We start from the raw sequence: 20,314 nt of genomic DNA, 5'->3' as shown, positions 1-20,314 counted from the left end.
CTTACAGTTGATTCACCCTCCACCGGGTAAGACCCTAGTCTCGGACTCCGACACAAGAAGGGTGTTATCTTGGGGTCATTCTTCTAAATTGGCGGGGCACGCTGGTTCCAAGAAGACTTTCCTTCTCATCTCTCGGTACTACTGGTGGCCTACCTTACGTCAAGATGTCAAAGAATTTGTCGCTTCTTGTCCCTCTTGTGCCAGGAACAAGGTACCCAGACAACTACTATTTGGAAATCTGCTCCCTCTTCCTGTACCATCTGCACCTTGGCAACACATTGCCATGGATTTTATTACCGACTTACCCAGCTCTTCCGGATGTACAGTCATTCTTGTCGTGGTGGACAGGTTCTCGAAGATGGCTCACTTTATTTCGTTGCCTGGTTTACCCTCTGCTCCTGAGTTGGCGGACATTTTTATCCAGAACATCTTCAAACTGCATGGTTTCCCTCTACACATCGTGTCGGAAAGAGGAGTACAATTTACTTCTCGCTTTTGGAGAGCTCTGTGCAAACTCCTAAGGGTGTCTCTGGACTTTTCTTCTGCATATCACCCTCAGACTAACAGTCAAGCAGAAAGAACCAACCAGACCTTAGCCGCCTATCTGAGACACTTCACTAATGCTCATCATAATGACTGGGTTAATCTTCTCCCTTGGGCAGAGTTTGCCTACAATAACCATTCCAGTGAAGCCTCTGCGAGAACTCCTTTCTTCGTTGTATTTGGACAGCATCCTGGTGTGCCTCTACCCGTCTCTCCTGCCTCCGGCGTTCCGGCAGCCGATTCTTTAGCTTCAGAGTTTTCCACAATCTGGAGCGAAGTCAAGGAGACGCTTGACAAAGCATCTTTAAGAATGAAAAGGCAAGCTGACAAGAGGCGTTTAGATCCACCTTCTTTCTTGCCTGGTGATAAGGTCTGAATTTCTTCGAGATTCATCAGACTCAAGATCCCATCCTACAAACTTGGTCCACGTTTTATAGGTCCTTTCGAGATTCTGCGTCGAGTCAACGATGTCGCTTACAAGCTGAGATTGCCTGCCTCGCTCCGTATTCCCAATACCTTTCATGTCTCTCTTCTTAAACCTACAGTCTTTAACCGCTTTCATACTTCTTCTAGCACCACTTCTCAACCAGTCAGCACTGACAATGTCTTTGAGGTGAAGGATATTTTGGCTGTTAAGAAAGTTCGTGGTAAGGATTTTTTCTTGGTTGATTTTTTCTTGGCCCTGTGGAGAGATCTTGGCAACCTCGGGAGAATATTGATGCCCCTCGTATTCTTTATGAATTTTTTGCCGGTTTGCATAGGGGGAGTTGTAAGGAGGGGGGTACTGTTACCACCTCCGCCGCTGCCCTGCGTCGCTGCCCTTCTGCTGCGGGGTCCGGGCGCGTCCTCTCTTTCCTCGCTTGCGGCGCCTGATGCAGTCGCTGCACGCTCCAGCCGTTCTGTCTCTGGGCGCCCTGGTCCTTCTCTCCCTGCTGCTGCGTGTACCCGGTGCTCTATTTCCGGGTCCGGACGTGTCAAGCCCTCTCCATCACTTCCGGTGCCTGTCTCTCCTGAGAGTATGCAGGGTCTGTGCAAGCACTCTGGATTCCCCAGAGGGCGCAGGCGTATCTTTTCTGTTTCTCCTTCCTGGGGTCAGCCAGGACAGTAACCTCTGCAACCAATCCCGCTCCTGCCCCTGCTATAATAGGCGGGTTCTCCTGTTCCTCTGCGCCTGATTGTCATAGCCTTGCTATTGCGTCTGGCCCTTCCTGCTTTAGTATATTACTCTCTCCGTTAGGTTGCTCGCCTTCGTCTCTCCGTTCGTTCGTGTCCTCCTGTGCTTCCTCTCCAGCGTCTGCAGACTCTCCTTCTTGGAGCCGTCCCTCTTGGCACTCCACCGTGGGTAAGTGACCTCTGGGCCTGCTCCTGATGGTCTCTGTATAGGGGTCGGTTCTACTCTAGGTCCGCTCGCCCAGGGGTAGGTCTCCCCATGGTCCAGAGGGTCCACTCTAGTGTTCTGTTTAGCCCGTTATAACCGCGGTCCATTAGCGCTGCCGTTAACCCTGTGTGAGCGCTGACTGGAGGGGAGTACGGAGCGGGCACTGACTGCGGGGAGAAAGGAGCGGCCATGTTGCCGCCGGACTGCGCCCATCGCTGATTGGTCGTGGCAATAGTTGTGGGCGTTTTGCCACGACCAATCAGCGAGTTGGATTCCATGACAGACAGAGGCCGCGACCAATGAATATCAAGGACAGACAGAAGGACAGATGGATCGCCCCCATGTAAGGGCAATGGGGTAATCGGTATCGGGTCCTTCAGTTCCCTCAGAGAGGATGTCACGGTGGCCCGACCCGGACTGTGACCCTATGAGGGGCGCCCAATAAAAGGCAGAGTTCGTAGATAACGGCAGTGTTCGTGATGCCACCTGTGGTATTCGGTCAGAGTGCCCGACTCTGCTTGGGGATCCGCTGGGGTGATGTTATGGCAGCTAGATGGTGTACCTTCCCACAGGTGAAGTATTTTCCCAGGGCTTCCCAGAAGTGTAGATGTTGATGGTGGATGATGTAAGGCACGGCGAATAACGAGGACACAATGGGTGCAGTCTCTTTACTGAAGGCTTCAGCATCCACAGTCCAGAGTGCCAGATGACAGGGTAGGCAGGGTCCGGCCGGTCTGATGGCAATTCCAGAGTCCCCTTATCCAGGAGGAACTCAATAGCCTTCCCCTTGCGCACAGTAACGTAGTAGGTCCTTACTTGCATAAGCCACCATAAGATCCTCACTGTTGTTACTCCTCTCTGTCCCCCAGATGGATAGGACAAAACCCGTAAGATGGTGATGGCCTGAGGCTATTTTATAGGGACACTAGAGATGCCCCTCTTCCACAATTGCCACCGTGTCTGCTTAGGTGTTTAGGTCGGACAGCCAACTTGGAATTAACTGCCTTGCCGGTCTCTGAAGTAAAACGTAGAGTCTATTACTCCCTCGGTGTTCGGGCCACCGGATCTGCGCTTCAGATGGAGGCAGCCTGCTTCTAGCTGGTCTCCCACTGACGTTTCACTCCTGTTGCTATGACTTCTTTTCTCACTCACTACAACACAATTCCTTTCGTGTCCTTTCTTAGGATGCTGCCGCATGGGTTCAGTCTGGATCTGACTGTGGATCACTCCAGCCAGCTCGACCTGGAGACCTTTCCTCGTCGGCCTCCAGCCAGGAACTCTCCTCGTTCTGCCTGTTCTCACTAACTTCCTACCAACCCTCCAGTTTTACCCTATGTGAGGAGTGGCCTAATAGATAGAACCCTTAGCTCCCCCTGGTGGACTGGCGTGTGAAGTGTGTGTGTGTGTGTGTGTCTGTGATACCTGGTAAGGTGAACTCCTTTGGTGCCATCAGACGTAATATCACTCCCCCCTGGTGGAAGAACAACACTACTGCAACGACCAGGACTCTGGGGCGCTGCACTGACAGAAGGACAGACAGAAGGACAGACAGAAGGACAGACAGAAGGACAGACAGAAGGACAGACAGAAGGACGGAAGTGACCCTTAGACAATTAAATAGTAGACACTGTAGCCCCAAGAGGATTGAATATTGGTGCGAACCACTTACATTATGGAAAGCTGTATAAGAATAACCATCACGGGGTAAGGACCATCCCTGAGGAAGGAGACAGGTGTCTCTGAAACGCGTTGGTTGTTTGGTCCTTACCGTGTTCCGTTCACTCCTTCGGGTTTAGCAGCGGGCACATGATGCACTACGCCACGGAAGGTCCTGCGCACCAGCCGGAAACACCGCTAACACTACACACGGCGCCGGCTTTGCAAGATCCAGCTCTCACCCGAAGGTTAGTTTGCGGTGGCTGCTGCCAGCCGGGGCAGCCACCTGCTTAAAGAAGTTCTTCGTTCCGGACTCATCTTATCACAAGGACATTACACTGTGATTTATTAACCCTTGAATTAATCTAAGATTCTGCCATGTTGTTGTATCAGGACGCGATTTTTATTGGTTATCACTTAGCGCGAACCTGTATATACTATTCATTTATTTGCATTTTGCTGGACAATTTTTTGGTGGATAATTATTGATTTCGCTGCAAAGAGACAAAGCCATATTGGCACTTTACGCCACTATATTGCAAGATTTAGTCCTCAGAAGTCACCCCATGTCCCTGCAAGCAGCAGTGTAACCTAGTGGAGAGAAAGTACCCACGCATTCCGACACTCTCAGTGTCTTTTTCAAGGCGAGTCAACAACCACAAGACAGATGTCATCACCAAGTATCAATGTAATCAGTATAACGGCGCTGACCTGACACTGTGTGCAGGTTACTGTGCACAATCTTGCTGACAGGTTCACTTAAAATTTAGATCTTAGGCATTTGGAAGAGGCAATGGAGAGCTTTTTTTAAGAGTATAAGGGAGTTAGAGACTCACATAATTGTGGTGGGATTGATCTGCCTTAATCAAACTATCATACAGAATGAACAGGTAAAAAAATACATTTTTTTAATTCTATGTTACATCCCCAACAACCACATGTAAAAGGGGAGAACTCCAACAATAAACCGGAATTGCATTCATTTATAAACCATTGGAGCTACTATGAGTCCTCAACGGAATATTAGAGAAAATAATTGTGCTCCCGATTTCAGGAGAGATTGTGCAGTAATCTGAATTCTTTAGGATCGAAAACAATGTAATTTATGATGTGGAGTGAAGCCATGAAACCAGGGCTCGAGCCATGCCAACACATCTCCTGCAGGCGTGAATAAATGTATATGCCATCAGCCATGTACAGCTTAGAGCTATATCATAGCACAGGTGTAATGGTTTTCCTGTAGTTTTCTCACAATCCTCCTGGAAGTTAGTCAATTTAAAAAGAAATTGAAAAGTCAGGATAAAGTAAAACTCTGTTGTTATTATACAGAAATTCACACTTGGCCTCACTGCACATTTAATGTTGTTGATTATAAAAGTGAAGTTTGGTCAGAAAGACTGGACCTGGTCTTGTAGAGACCATATGAGAACATTCAGCAGCACAGAAGGGAGATTCATCCAATAAGATATCAGGGTTCTAAGAAGCCAACAGCATCATTACCCTCCGCTTTCTCTTACAGGCCCATCATAATACTTTTCTTAAAGTGATTTTCTAACTTGTCAGCACATTCTACGTACACTGTCGTTCGACTTTGTAGTTTACAGATCTGGGCAGGTAATGGCCAGCAACTTCTAATCATAAGGAGTAAGCGGATCCGCCAGGTGGTAAGTTCTATAGAAAAGGTCTTTCAGTGACCAAAGTCATTAGAACAGTTTTGGGAGAAGGAGAATGTTATGGTCTTGAGGCCAAATGGTGATCATATGATTGTGATACGACTGGAATACATCACCAATAAAGCAGCCATGGCCGGTGACTGAGAAGAATCTGTGACTTCTCTGCATTTAGTGGTTACTACTCACCTGGGTAGTCATAAGTAGGAATCTCCTCTTCACACCGGCCATCCCCCCTCACATATGTCTCTGTAGTATTAATATGGGTCAGATCTTCACCCTGAAACAAATATTGTAAAAGTCACAGACAGATGGAGAAGTCACATCTATGATCAGCTCTAATCCTGCCATCTCCACCGTTCTCATTACACAAGTATAAAACATAGAATACTGGTGGATAAAACAAGACTAAGCATAAGACCTTCACAGCCGTCTGCACATCATAGGGGAGATCTCATGACAGCTTCTCTCCATCTACCTGATGATCCTGAGGAACATTGGGCTCTTCTTGTTTATAGTCCCGAGGAAGAAGTGCACGGAGACAACTCTCTGGTGTTGTCATCTTACTGGATAGATCTGGAGGAAACACATACACTGACTGAATTCATTCTTTACATACAGATAACTATAGGCCATGTGTATTTAGTCGTGTCTATTACCTGGTGATGTGAGGGGCTGGGGAACCTCCATCATGACGTCCTTGTACAGATTTCTGTGTCCCTCTAAATACTCCCACTCCTCCATGGAGAAATAGAAAGCGATATCCTGACATCTTATAGGAACCTGACACATACAATGATACTGTCATCCCCCGATCCCTTCATAGCGTTACTGTATAATGTCCCGGCATTCCCAGCAGTGTCACCTCTCCAGTCAGCAGCTCAATTATCTTGTAGATTAGTTCTAGGATCTTCTGGTTATTGATTGGGGTAGATGGAGGCCCCGTGATTAAGCTCAGGGTTCCACGCCATCCCTCAGACACAGGGTCCTGACAGCGCTCACTACAGGTCTTCTTCACTACTGTGTAATCCTGGTTAGGGAGCGACACATTAATAAATCTCACTACAGACATTTCCAGAGTCCTCACCTCTCCAGTTCTGTCCATCTGTTATTCCCATAGATAAGAATGATGTAATGTGACGTCATCAGAATCTCTCACCTCTCCAGTAAGCCGGAAGAGTATCTCTAGGGTGAGGTGTAATATCCTCTCCACCATCTTGTTTCTGTCTATATTCGTCTTTGATGGGTAAATCAGGTAAATTCTCTTCTATAGAAGATCTTCACTGAGAGGACCCGATGTTGTGGAGACCTGAATGAGAAGATGAGCCGATACAACATCATAAAAATCCTGGAGATATATCTCCAGTAATTTATATATCAGGATCCTGTCAGCACCGGCACACAGCCACGGCTGAACAGGGTGACTCACCCACACTGCGGGAGAGCCCGGGGTCAGACACAGGGAAAGCTCAGGCAGACGGGACATGAGCAGCGTGCAGAGGATGGCAGAAAACAGAAGGACCTACAGTCATGTGACCACAGAGGGCGGGTCTTAGTGTCCTGCTGCTGGAGATGAGTGCAGGATTCTACAGGGACCCTGAAGTAGTGGAGAGGGGAACTCAGGTCAGACAGGCGGGGGTCATACACGGAGAGGGCAGCGCGGTACAGGAGGGGCGATCAGAGAATAGTCAGAATATAAGCAAGGAGTCATACACGTAGATAGCAGCGCAGTTCAGGAGGGACAGACAGAACTCTAAACGGGGACCGAACCAGATCAGAACCAGACAAGAATAAAGTTGCACAGGCACAAAGCACAGACACAGGCGTAATAGGGTCACACACAATCGGCCAAGGGTCAGAGTATAAGTGACGAGGAATTACCCCACAATGAGGCTATAAGAAGCCTCCCAGAATAGTGAGGCCATCCGGATTAACCTCTGAACTACATAATCCCACAAACTAAGCAAATCATGACAAGATAATAAGGGAAACGTATGAGGAGATTATATATTATTTTACAGTATTTTGTTTTCTTCTTTACATCTACTAATAAAACCTATATATTTAGGCCACAGACAACAAGCAGTTTCTTCCTCGGAGGCATCAGGCACTGTAATCTTCTATCACGTTAGACCTCAGGTCTGATTCAAACACAGAAGTTTGAGGCTTTTAGAAAAGCTTTTTTTGTAAGAACAACAAGACAGGAGTTATTTGATGCCAATGTCTACATGTACAGTGTTTTTTGTCTTCCATATATTACATGAAAATCCTCAAAAGCAAAAAAAAATTTGGGGATGGAGGTACTGTGGAAATATTATATAGTGTGGGGGAACCAAAAAAATGCACTGTACGGTATCAACAATGGGGATAAGTGAGAATGTGTTATCTAGTGGGTTCGGTGGTAGCAGATTGTGTGGGGCATCTTGTATTATCATGTGTGGAGGATATCGATACTAGGGGAATATTATACTGTGTGTGGGGGCGAAGAAAGGGGCACATTCCTGTTAGACTAACACACGTTTCCTTCACAAAAACCCCTAAATATAACATTCTATAACAACCCCACAATCTGTGACTCTTCAGGGTAAATCGCTCTCTCACCATTGGATTAGAGCTGATACTATGAAGCTAAAGTGACTAAACAGACTTTCTGTCACCTCCATAAAGGGGCACTTTTCCGTGTTTGTCAAAACTGTCCGAGGATTATTAGAGGTGATAGTTTCCCCCAATTAGAAGGGACACCTGTGGATATTGGGGTCTTCACCTGCTACAATTCTGGTGGGATTTACTCTGTAAAGTGCTGGAATCACTTTCTCCCAAAGGATAAATGGCGTCTGTAACTTCAATGTCTTTCTATGAAGCTTCTTCTCTGAACTTTCTTCCTCTGTTTTCTGCCGTATTTCTATTACTCTCTGGAATCAGGAATGTATTAAGTCCTATAGAAACTGCGGAGAAAGAAACATTTCTAATTCTGTGTTTCCAGGGAATTGGCTGAGATATCCCCTGTGCAATATATTCCTAGTATTAATGCGCCAGTAATGGGGAATCTCCACATCCCTCCACCTGCAGAGCCGCACTCCCCATAGAGAATAATGGAGCCTCCAGCACCTACCTCCACCCGCAGAGCCGCACTTCACACAGAGAATAATGGAGCCTCCAGCACCGACCTCCACCCCCAGAGCCGCGCTCCACATAGAGAATAATGGAGCCTCCAGCACCGACCTCCACCCGCAGAGCCGCACTCCACATAGAGAATAATGGAGCCTCCAGCACCGACCTCCACCCGCAGAGCCGCACTCCACATAGAGAATAACGGAGCCTCCAGCACCGACCTCCACCCGCAGAGCCACACTGCACATAGAGAATAATGGAGCCTCCATCACCGACCTCCACCCGCACTTCACACAGAGAATAATGGAGCCTCCAGCACCGACCTCCACCCGCAGAGCCGCACTTCACACAGAGAATAACGGAGCCTCCAGCACCGACCTCCACCCGCAGCGCTGTACTCCACATAGAGAATAATGGAGCCTCCAGCACCGACCTCCACCCGCAGCGCTGTACTCCACATAGAGAATAATGGAGCCTCCAGCACCGACCTCCACCCGCAGAGCCGCACTCCACATAGAGAATAATGGAGCCTCCAGCACCGACCTCCACCCGCAGAGCCGCACTCCACATACAGAATAATGGAGCCTCCAGCACCAATCTCCACCCGCAGAGCCACACTCCACATAGAGAATAATGGAGCCTCCAGCACCGACCTCCACCCGCACTCCACATAGAGAATAATGGAGCCTCCAGCACCGACCTCCACCCGCAGAGCCGCACTCCACATAGAGAATAATGGAGCCTCCAGCACCGACCTCCACCCGCAGAGCCGCACTCCACATAGAGAATGGAGCCTCCAGCACCGACCTCCACCCGCAGAGCCGCACTCCACATAGAGAATAATGGGGCCTCCAGCACCGACCTCCACCCGCAGAGCCGCACTCCACATAGAGAATAATGGAGCCTCCAGCACCAACCTCCACCCACAGAGCCGCACTCCACATAGAGAATAATGGAGCCTCCAGCACCAACCTCCACCCGCAGAGCCGCACTCCACATAGAGAATAATGGAGCCTCCAGCACCGACCTCCACCCGCAGAGCTGCACTCCACATAGAGAATAATGGAGCCTCCAGCACCGACCTCCACCCGCAGAGCCGCACTCCACATAGAGAATAATGGAGCCTCCAGCACCAACCTCCACCCGCAGAGCTGCACTCCACATAGAGAATAATGGAGCCTCCAGCACCGACCTCCACCCGCAGAGCTGCACTCCACATAGAGAATAATGGAGCCTCCAGCACCGACCTCCACCCGCAGAGCAGCACTCCACATAGAGAATAATGGAGCCTCCAGCACCGACCTCCACCTGCAGAGCCACACTCCACATAGAGAATAATGGAGCCTCCAGCACCGACCTCCACCCGCAGAGCCGCACTCCACATAGAGAATAATGGAGCCTCCAGCACCGACCTCCACCCGCAGAGCTGCACTCCACATAGAGAATAATGGAGCCTCCAGCACCGACCTCCACCCGCAGAGCCGCACTCCACATAGAGAATAATGGGGCCTCCAGCACCGACCTCCACCCGCAGAGCTGCACTCCACATAGAGAATAATGGAGCCTCCAGCACCGACCTCCACCCACAGAGCCGCACTCCACATAGAGAATAATGGAGCCTCCAGCACCAACCTCCACCCGCAGAGCCGCACTCCACATAGAGAATAATGGAGCCTCCAGCACCGACCTCCACCCGCAGAGCCGCACTCCACATAGAGAATAATGGAGCCTCCAGCACCGACCTCCACCTGCAGAGCCGCACTCCACATATATCGCTGCTCTGTGCGCACACGCCGCACAGGACCTATGATGAGGTCACAGGAGGGGAGGAGTTAGTGGTCACATGATCAGGGGCCTCAGTGAATGATATCCACAGTGAAGACCCTACATGGAAACTTCTTCTCAGTCAGTGACATTTCCGCCATTATTCCCCCTCACTACTGGCACAATTACCCCGCGCCGCCTTTTCTGCACAGTGTTATGTGTGGAATGTAACGTGTGATTTCTCTGGAGACAGATAGACCCCACACATGAGGGAATTATCACCAGTTACCGGACGTCTACTATATGGCGACATGATTGTGCTATCGACTCCCTACCAGGAGCTAAAATGCAGAAATGTCATTTATTTAACCTCTTCCTGAGTCCGGCTAAGGCTACTTTCACACTAGCGTTAACTGCAAACCGTCACAAATCGTCTTTTTTCAGAAAAAACGGATGCGTCAAAAAAAGTGGAAAACGTATGCAACGCATACAGCATTTCGACGGATCCGTCGCAAATCCGCTAAACGGTTCTGTCGAAATACTGGATGCGTTGCATCTGTTTTTACCATCCGTTGCATCCGTTTTTACGACGGATCCGTTTTTAAAATGGGAGGCACCCAAAATTGATTGGCTACTGGAAAATAAGGAAAACTATATACTGACTGTATTTACAGCCCATCTTTGAGGGTTAGTTTAGTGGCAGAGATGGAAGGTGTACTTGGTAGGATTGCAAGTTTGGTAACTGACGTTATATTTGAGACGAATCGCCTGGATATTATAGTGCGGGAGAAGGAGGCGGCAGGCTCGGGTCTTGCTTGCACGCTTCTTCTCTCTCTGTCTTCTTGTTGGCATATGTGGGGTTGAAGGCCCAGGCCAGGTTTATATAGATTTGGGGGTGTCTGGCCAATTGGCAACAAAATGCTCAGTGTAAAAAAAACGTATTGCAGCGCTGCATTGCGTCGTACGACGTGTCCCGACGCATCCGTCGCTCATAGGCTTCCATTGTAGACAACGACGCATGCCGCCCAATTTCGACACGTACGACGTACACGACGTATGACAATGCGTCGCCAATACAAGTCTATGGTGAAAAAGCGCATCCTGAAAGCACTTTTGCAGGATGCGTTTTTTCTGAAAAAAGACGTTTTGTAGTTAACGCTAGTGTGAAAGTAGCCTAAGGCTCATATTCAGACATTCACCTGTCCAGTCACAGTGTGTTTTTTCTTGCTGAAAGGTTGGACGTGTTAGGCACCGAGATTCTCCCACTGCATGGGGTAGATCCCAAGCCTTTTCTGCCTCTGCAGTCTCCCATTGAGGTTCTGCTGCTGAAGGTGCTGCTGAGCATAGATGTCGGCCCCAGCATCTTGCTCAGGCTTGTGCTGTTCATCTGGTTACTGCTGGCTCTCCAGCCAAGTCTATGGTAACCAGCGATAGGCAGCAGCGACCGGACGCTCTGGAGTCTAAGTCCAGAAATCACCTTACTGAGCATGTCCATGATGTGGCGTCTTCCTTTTGGTGGTTGGACATCTCCAGCTCTGGTGATGTGGCAGCTCCGGATTGTCCCGCGCGATGTCTCGCCCGAGTGGGCGTAAGTGTTTGGGATGGAGCCTTATGTATAAAATGCCCCCAGCAGCGCATGTGGGTGCGCTAGTATGATTTATGTGCAGCTATGTGAGTGGAGGCTCTACAACTCTGCACGTGTATGTCTATCTAGCTCTGGACTGTACACGTACGCGGGCAGCTAGCATCAGTGGGGGCAAATAGCCGCTTGGCTTAGCATCTGTTACCTACATGTGTTAGCACAGTAGAGTTTCAGAGCAAGCACAACCCTAGTCAGGGTATTGAGCTCAGAGCATCTGTTCCATTTCTGTGTGCGAGTGACACAGCTCAGTTGCAGAGCATCTCTTTCGTGTCTGTATGCAAGTGATACAGCTCAATCTTACAGCAGCTTTCTTTTCCGTGTGAGTGACAAAGCTCAGTTGTAAGCAGCTCTTTCGTTTCTGCATGCGAGTTACACGGCTCTCTTGCAGTGCGAGATTAGTCCATGTGCTTGTCCTGTGACACTTAATTGGACATAGCACTCTGTACCCGTTTGCTCTGTTCCTCTGGAGTAACAGAGCTTCGAACTCAGCCTCCTAGTCACACTGATTGGCAGAAACTCTGTGTGTACAAGAAATCGTTCGCCATGTGTTCCGTCATTGCTCACAAATCAACATCTCGGCACGGCGGACCCCGGATTGTGATTGCACTTTATTATTTATTTTATTTAGTGCAATCCGCCAACCCTAACAGGAGGTTTGCGTCCATGCTTGGATTTTAGAGAGATTAATAAAATCATGGTTCACAATCCCTATCCTTTACCCATTATACCTGACCTGTTTAACCAAATATCTGGAGATAAATGATTTTAGAAACTCAGCCTGAGTGGGGAATATAACCTTATACGTATACGCCATAGTGACAAATGGAAGACCGCATTCAGTACACCTGAGGGTCATATTGAAAATAAATTATATATTTCTCTCAATGGTGTGTAAATTTGCGGTAGTTTACCTGGATGATATAGTGAGTTACTCACGTACTCTGCAGGAGCATCATGAGCATGTCAGATAGCTGGAGTGGGAAAAAGCATTACCTAGCAATCCACTTTGACCTTTCAAATAGAGCTCCATCATTAAAAAATGTCCTAGCACCAAGAAAGATAAAAAAAAAGATGGAAGATTCGCTAAAAGTGGCATGTCCTCCAAATGAAATCATTAAATGCAATCTGAAAAATTGTCTGTTGTCACGCGATCTGCCATGATCTCTCTGAATTCACCCTTATTTCTATAGGTGAAATTTTCCCTATCAAAAGTCCCATGTCATGTTCCACCAGTTACAGTCATGGCCAAAAGTATTAACACCCCTGCAATTCTGTCAGATAATACTCAGTTTCTTCCTGAAAATGATTGCAATCACAAATTCTTTGGTATTATTATCTTCATTTAATTTGTCTTAAATGAAAAAACACAAAAAGGAATTGTCCTAAAGCCAAATTGGATATAATTCCACACCAAACATAAAAAGGGGGTGGACAAAAGTATTCACACTGTTCGAAAAATCATGTGATGCTTCCCTAATTTGTGTAATTAACAGCACCTGTAACTTACCTGTGGCACCTAACAGGTGTTGGCAATAACTAAATCACACTTGCAGCCAGTTGACATAGATTAAAGTTGACTCAACCTCTGTCATATGTCCTTGTGTGTACCACATTGACCATGGAGAAAAGAAAGAAGACCAAAGAACTGTCTGAGGACTTGAGAAACCAAATTGTGAGGAAGCATGAGCAATCTCAAGGCTACAAGTCCATCTGCAAAGACCTGAATGTTTCTGTGTCTACCGTGCGCAGTGTCATCAAGAAATTTAAAGCCCATGGCACTGTGGCTAACCTCCCTAGATGTGGATGGAAAAGAAAAATTGACAAGAGATTTCAACGCAAGATTGTGCGGATGTTGGATAAAGACCTAGACTAACATCCAAACAAGTTTAAGCTGCCCTGCAGTCCGAGGGTACAACAGTGTCAACCCGTACTATCCGTCGGCATCTGAATGAAAAGGGACTGTATGGTAGGAGACCCAGGAAGACCCCTCTTCTTACCCCGAGACATAAAGAAGCCAGGCTGGAGTTTGCCAAAACTTAGCTGAAAAAGCCTAAGACATTTTGGAAGAATGTTCTTTGGTCAGATGACACAAAAGTAGAGCTTTTAGGGCAAAGGCATCAACATAGAGTTTACAGGAGAAAAAAAGAGGCATTCAAAGAAAAGAACACGGTCCCTACAGTCAAACATGGCAGAGGTTCCCTGATGTTTTGGGGTTGCTTTGCTGCCTCTGGCACTGGACTGCTTGACTGTGTGCATAGCATTATGAAGTCTGAAGACTACCAACAAATTTTGCAGCATAATGTAGGGCCCAGTGTGAGAAAGCTGGGTCTCCCTCAGAGGTCATTGGTCTTCCAGCAGGACAATGACCCAAAACACACTTCAAAAAGCATTAGAAAATGGTTTGAGAGAAAGCACTGGAGACTTCTAAGGTGGCCAGCAATGAGTCCAGACCTGAATCCCATAGAACACCTGTGGAGAGATCTAAAAATGGCAGTTTGGAGAATGCACCCTTCAAATATCAGGGACCTGGAGCAGTTTGCCAAAGAAGAATGGTATAAAATTCCAGCAGAGCATTGTAAGAAACTCATTGATGGTTACCGGAAGCGGTTGATTGCAGTTATTTTGGCTAAAGGTTGTACAACCAAGTATTAGGCTGAGGGTGCCAATACTTTTGCCTGGCCCATTTTTGGAGTTTTGTGTGAAAAGATCAATGTTTTGCTTTTTGCTTCATTCTCTTTTGTGTTTTTTCATTTAAGACAACTTAAATGAAAATAATAATACCAAAGAATTTGTGATTGCAATCATTTTCAGGAAGAAACTGAGTATTATCTGATAGAACTGCAGGGGTGTTAATACTTTTGGCCATGACTGTATGTTATATATGTGATTATATGCTAATGCCAGAATTTATATGTGGGAAGGATTGAGGAGATTCCCCCACAGGTTCAGAATCGCATTGAACAACTAAATCAGAAAGAAATTGTTTAAATTTATAAACTAAACATCCTTACTCCACATGGACCACATGGTGGTTTATTTATAGAAGGATAGAAGGTTATATATATACTAGATCAGTGGTCCCCAACTCCAGGCCTCGAGGGCCGCCAACAGTGCAGGTTTTCAGGATTTCCTTAGTATTGCACAGGGGTTGGAATCATCACCTGTGCAGATGATCACATTACCACTGATGCAATACTAAAGAAATCCTGAAAACCTGCACTGTTGGCGGCCCTCGAGGCCTGGAGTTGGGGACCCCTGTACTAGATGGAGGCCCGCTGCTATCAAATTGGGAGGGCGGTAATGTCACCATGGGGGCAGGCTTTGCAGCATTGAGAATCTCCCCCCATGTGCTCACCCACCTATCCACTCTCTCTTTCCCCATGTGCTGACTTCTCCCTTCTATGTTCTACCACATGTGCTATCCCCCTTGTCTGCTGCCTGTCTCCTTCCTGTGCTGTGTTCTCCCCTCAAAGACAATACTGACATTACAGCAGGAGATCGCAGAGGATACATTTTGTGAGGTAAAATATTGTTTAAAAACAGTCAGTGACATATTTTACCTGACAAACGAAATCTTCTGTGATCCCTTGCTGTAATGTCAGCATTGTCTTTTGCTTCCTCCCTGCCCAGGAGATGTGGTATGCTCTGTACACGGTCAGGCACAGACAATTTTTAAAATGAACTTTTGTTTGTGGGAAAACCCCTTTTAAGTGACCAGCTTCCTCTGCCTGTAGACATGTCATGCATCTGCCGCTGGGATCAGCAGAATGATTCACTGACCACCGCCATCTTTGTGCAGACAGCGGCGGTCACTAGGGTTGAGCGACTTTTGTTTTTATAGGATCGGGTCGGATTTCACGAAACCCGACGTTTTCAAAAGTTGGGTCGAGTGAAATCGGCCGATCCTATGGAAAAGTCGGGGTCGGGGTCGGCCGAAACACGAAACCCAATGCAGTGCATTGGGTTTCTAATGGTTCCCAGGGTCTGAAGGAGAGGAAACTCTCCTTCAGGCCCTGGGATCCATATTAATGTGAAAAATAAAGAATAAAAAAAAAAATATTGCTATACTCACCCTTGGACGCGCCCTGGTTGTAACCGGGAGCCTTCCTTCCTAAGAATCAGCGCTTGAAGGACCTTTCGATGACGTCGCGGCTTGTGATTGGTCGCGTGAGCGGTCACATGGGCGTCACGTGACCAATCAGAAGCCGTGACGTCATCGAAAGGTCCTTCAAGCGCTGATTCTTAGGAAGGAAGGCTGCGGGTTACAACCAGGGCGCGTCCGAGGGTGAGTATATTGTTGTGAGTTCCGTTCTGGAGCTCCCTCCTGTGGTTGCTAATGGTATGTTTGCGAGTTCTGCCCTTGGGCTCCCTCTGGTGGTTTCGAGTGGAACTGCTGCTCCGTTAGGTAGCTGTAGCAGCTGCCTTCACTAATCACCTTGCCTGGGTTTATTATTTAAACTTGCTCTGGGCTTTAGTCCATGCCTGCTGTCAATGTTCTTGGTTGGATTTGATTCTTCCCTTGGATTTCTCATATGGCCAGTCCTTGTCTGCAAAAGATAAGTTTTGCTAGTTTGTTTGTCCATTTGTTTGGACTCTATTGCTTTGCATTTTGTCTCTTTTGTCCAGCTTGTCACTATGTCTTATTTAGGCTAGCTGGAAGCTCTGGGAAAGCAGATTTGCCCCTCCACACCGTGAGTCGGTGTGGAGTTCATTTTTGTAAACTCTGCGTGGATTTTGTAGTTTTTAATACTGACCGCACAGTATCCTTTGCTCTCTGTCTATCTAGTTTAGTATTGGCCTCCCCTTTGCTGAATTCTAATTTAATTTCTGTGTTCGTCATTTCCCTCTCCTTTCACAGTCAATATTTGTGGGGGGCTATCTTTCCTTTTGGGGGTTTCTCTGAGGCAAGATAGCTTTCTATTTCCTTCTTTAGGGGTAGTTATATCTTAGGCTGTGACGAGGTGTCTAAGGAGTGTCAGGAACATCCCACGGCTATTTCTAGTTGTGTTGTTAGGATTAGGGACTGCGGTCAGTAGAGATACCTCCTTCTCAGAGCTCGTTCAATGTTGTGTTTTAGCCACCAGGTCATTTCAGTGTGGCCTCTTAACCACCAGGTCATAACAGTATATAACTATTAGGAATATACTCACCCTCGGATGCGCCCTGGTTGTAACCCGCAGCCTTCCTTCCTAAGAATCAGCTCTTGAAGGACCTTTCGATGACGTCACGGCTTCTGATTGGTCGCGTGACGCCCATGTGACTGCTCACGCGACCAATCAGAAGCCGCGACGTCATCGAAAGGTCCTTCAAGCGCTGATTCTTAGGAAAGAAGGCTCCCGGTTACAACCAGGGCGCGTCCGAGGGTGAGTATAGCAATATTTTTTATTTTTATTCTTTATTTTACACTTAAATCTGAATTCCGATACCAATTCCCGATATCTTAAACATATCGGGAATCGGTATCTGAATTCCGATTCCAGTTCAGAAGATCGCCGACTTTATAGCCGACCCCACACAGGGGTCGGGTCGGGTTTCATGAAACCTGACTTTGCCAAAAGTCGGCGACTTCTGAAAATGGCCGACCCGTTTCGCTCAACCCTAGCGGTCACTTTAAAATTGCGCATGCACTCCTCCTGTACAAAGATGGCGGCGGCCAGTGAATCAATCGGCTGATCCCGGCGGCGGTTGGTGGTACTGTGCAAGAGGCTGCATACAGCATATACAGTGTGTATGTGTGTGGTGTGTACAGTGTGTGTGTGTGTGTGTGTGTGGTGTGACAGTGTTCTGCTGGTGATACCGCACAAGAGGCTGGTACCACCAGCACTTTCCATATTGAGACACCCATCACTTGGGTGTGATAGGGAAATCAGGGACCACCTTAATGTATTCTCATAATTCATACATATGTCTCTGAATATGTCCAGACATGTTTCACCTTGCTTAGACTGATTCTGCTGACTATTGACTAAAGTTGTTGACAGGGTAAGGACAATCTAGATGGGACTTAGGACCTCCAACACTACATGTCTATCCATAGTCCACTTCTGTGTAAGGATCACCTATCTACAGTTCTGCCCTCATTAGGAATAAACCTGATCAATTAAGAATGATCTCATATGTAATAAACAGCTGATTTGCGCACGAACATGATGTATACGCCTACTCAAAAGTGTATATAACTGAATGTCCTTCCTTGAATAAATTTACGGCTAATACAGATCCACATCTGTCCCTGTCCGTCATTTCTCTGGAGAAACTCACACATTTGGCAGCCATCCAATATCCCTGAGGGTCTGACTTGCAGACCACCCTAACATTTTTGGTGTCCCTTTGGGTGGGCGGCCAGAACGGCAGCTCACCAATATCTGATGCCGGGCACATCGCAGACCTGAGATCAAGGACACACAGACAATCCGCGGAAAAGGTAAGAACCAATAGATTCTTACAAAATCTCTCTATGTCTCCATCTGTCTCATAATCTGCAGCCGAGCCTCTAAGGTATGTTATAGTTAAGGTCTGTCTACAAAGCCGCCCATATTGTTTGGCAAAGAACCATAGAATATCCACGTGATATTTAAAAGGCATATTGGATTGGTCAATTTTATGTGCTGCTATCTCTGTTATATGTCTTGTTATATGTCTAGCATATGACTGAAGAGTGCATGAGTGTGTGAATTCACCCATGAGGAGACGTCCTTTTGGGCGAGTAAAAGAGATACGGTGTAAAAAGCTGGTTGAATCGGGATAGGGCATATGCAGTTCCCTCCGGCGACTCTTAAGGGGCACCCTGGGTCACAGGTCAGTCAGTCCGTCTGTGTTTGTCCTGCCTTGTATGTACGCACAAGCTGCCCCTCGTTTAGGAGGAGATTCTGACCACATCAAATCTGCCTGCGCTAGTTAGTTCTGTTCTCTGGTTAGTATGTAGGATTTCTGTGTTTGCCATAGTAAGTCTGAAGGGGGTGCCCTTAGATAGACCAGGAGGCCTGAGTGGGATTAGTGAGTGACGCTGCGGCGGTCACAAAGGGCCAAATCACTAATCATTATCCTATGCACGCCTATTGACCGTGTGTCGGCATAGGTTACGAAGGAGCAGAGAAGGGGAATTACGTTCCTAGCACACCAAACACCGCTACGTAGGTGTTGGTCAGGAAGTTGCTAATAGTTAAAGGCCGTGAGAGGTGGGCACAAAAGAGGTAACACATGAAAAGAATAGCGAGTTGTCAGGAAAGCCAGAGAACGCAGGGATAGGAGTGGCAGATAACAGAAAGTCAGTAGAAGACGCTGATGTGGTATCAGGCAGCAAGGAGAAGCAGGTCATAGTACACAGATAAGGACAGGCAATGAGAATCAGGTAGCTGCAGAAAGGGAATTAGTGTTATCTAAGTGAATAACTGTGTGTGACAGAAGGTGATTGATATATGATATTCCCTGTTTGATTTTTGCAAGACGTATGTATGAGAATTGAGGATTTAAGCATAAAAATCCTGCTTGTATAAGGGAATCCAATTAGGTGTGGTCCTTGGTCGACTGGTGCCAGGACAAACCTGAGAAACGCTAATAGTGAAACACATAGTCACATGTGTATGAGATAAGCTGAAACCAAATATTTGTTACTTGTCTAACTGATATTTGGGGAGGCTGCAAGTGAACAACTGTGCTGAATGCTTTGCAGGTTCTGTGTGGGTTCTGCAAGTTTTAGGAAGAGAACAGATGAGAATCGTCTTCTTTATGGCACGAGGGTACTATATAATATATATCAGACAACCACACGGCCACATATAACGTACGCTAAACGAAGAAATCTTCGGTGGGCATTCCTCTATCTGAATACCCATGTCCAGATCAGTAACTCTCATTTGCACTGTCCCATAGCAGAACTAAGAGAAGACGCCACATATATGCGTCAGAGTCCAGACGGTCAGGTCCTTCACGTCAAGCGTATATGCGTTAGAAACAGAGCTCCTTTCTAACACGCATACGTATATAGGTTCTGATGTTTTAGTCATATGGAATATAGTACCAAGTATTGTGAACAACCATTGAAGTACATTAATCTGTATTGTACTGAAGGGTTTGCTTTTGTTTTTCTGGGACTTTTTGTATTTGCATGGTTGATAGGAATTAGGATTACTTGGAACCAGGGGCTGGCTGGCACTTTTCAGCCTGGGGGGCAATCACAAGGCAGTGGCCCACCAGTTGCGGTGGACCACCCCTGCCCTGCTTATCTCTGGTCCCTGCATTAAAGCAGCAGAAATAACATGCTTTAAAAAACGGGATGGTATATAGATATGGGAACAGAACGGAGCTTGCTGAATAGATATGGGAACACAAGCAAGCTTACTACCTACATAGATACTGCAACAGAAGCAAGCTGACTGCATCAACATGAGAATGGAACCAAGATTACTACATACATACCTGAACTGAAATGAGCTTACAAAAAAGATATGTGAGCAGAATCAAGCTTACTACAAAGCTATGGGAAAAGAACAGAGCTTACTACAGAGATAAGGGAGCAGAGCCAAGCTTTCGCTTACTAAAGCCTCCGTC

At 47.1% G+C, this 20,314-nt stretch overlaps 1 protein-coding gene across 1 annotated transcript in view; it reads right to left on the bottom strand.

Moving 5' to 3' along the window:
• Positions 1 to 20,314, bottom strand: part of LOC138666502 (zinc finger protein 721-like) — a 513,630-nt gene that overhangs the window by 82,572 nt on the left and 410,744 nt on the right. Inside the window, exons 2-5 of the mRNA XM_069754718.1 lie at positions 6,113 to 6,277; positions 5,907 to 6,030; positions 5,726 to 5,823; positions 5,437 to 5,527 (exon numbers count right to left, since the gene is read on the bottom strand). Coding sequence (XP_069610819.1) covers positions 5,437 to 5,527; positions 5,726 to 5,823; positions 5,907 to 6,030; positions 6,113 to 6,277 — 478 coding nt within the window. The remainder of the gene's footprint in view (positions 1 to 5,436; positions 5,528 to 5,725; positions 5,824 to 5,906; positions 6,031 to 6,112; positions 6,278 to 20,314) is intronic.

This window comes from Ranitomeya imitator, chromosome 2 (genome assembly GCF_032444005.1).
Source record: "Ranitomeya imitator isolate aRanImi1 chromosome 2, aRanImi1.pri, whole genome shotgun sequence".
Taxonomy (NCBI): domain Eukaryota; kingdom Metazoa; phylum Chordata; class Amphibia; order Anura; family Dendrobatidae; genus Ranitomeya; species Ranitomeya imitator.
This window is presented reverse-complemented; position numbering and strand designations above follow the sequence as displayed.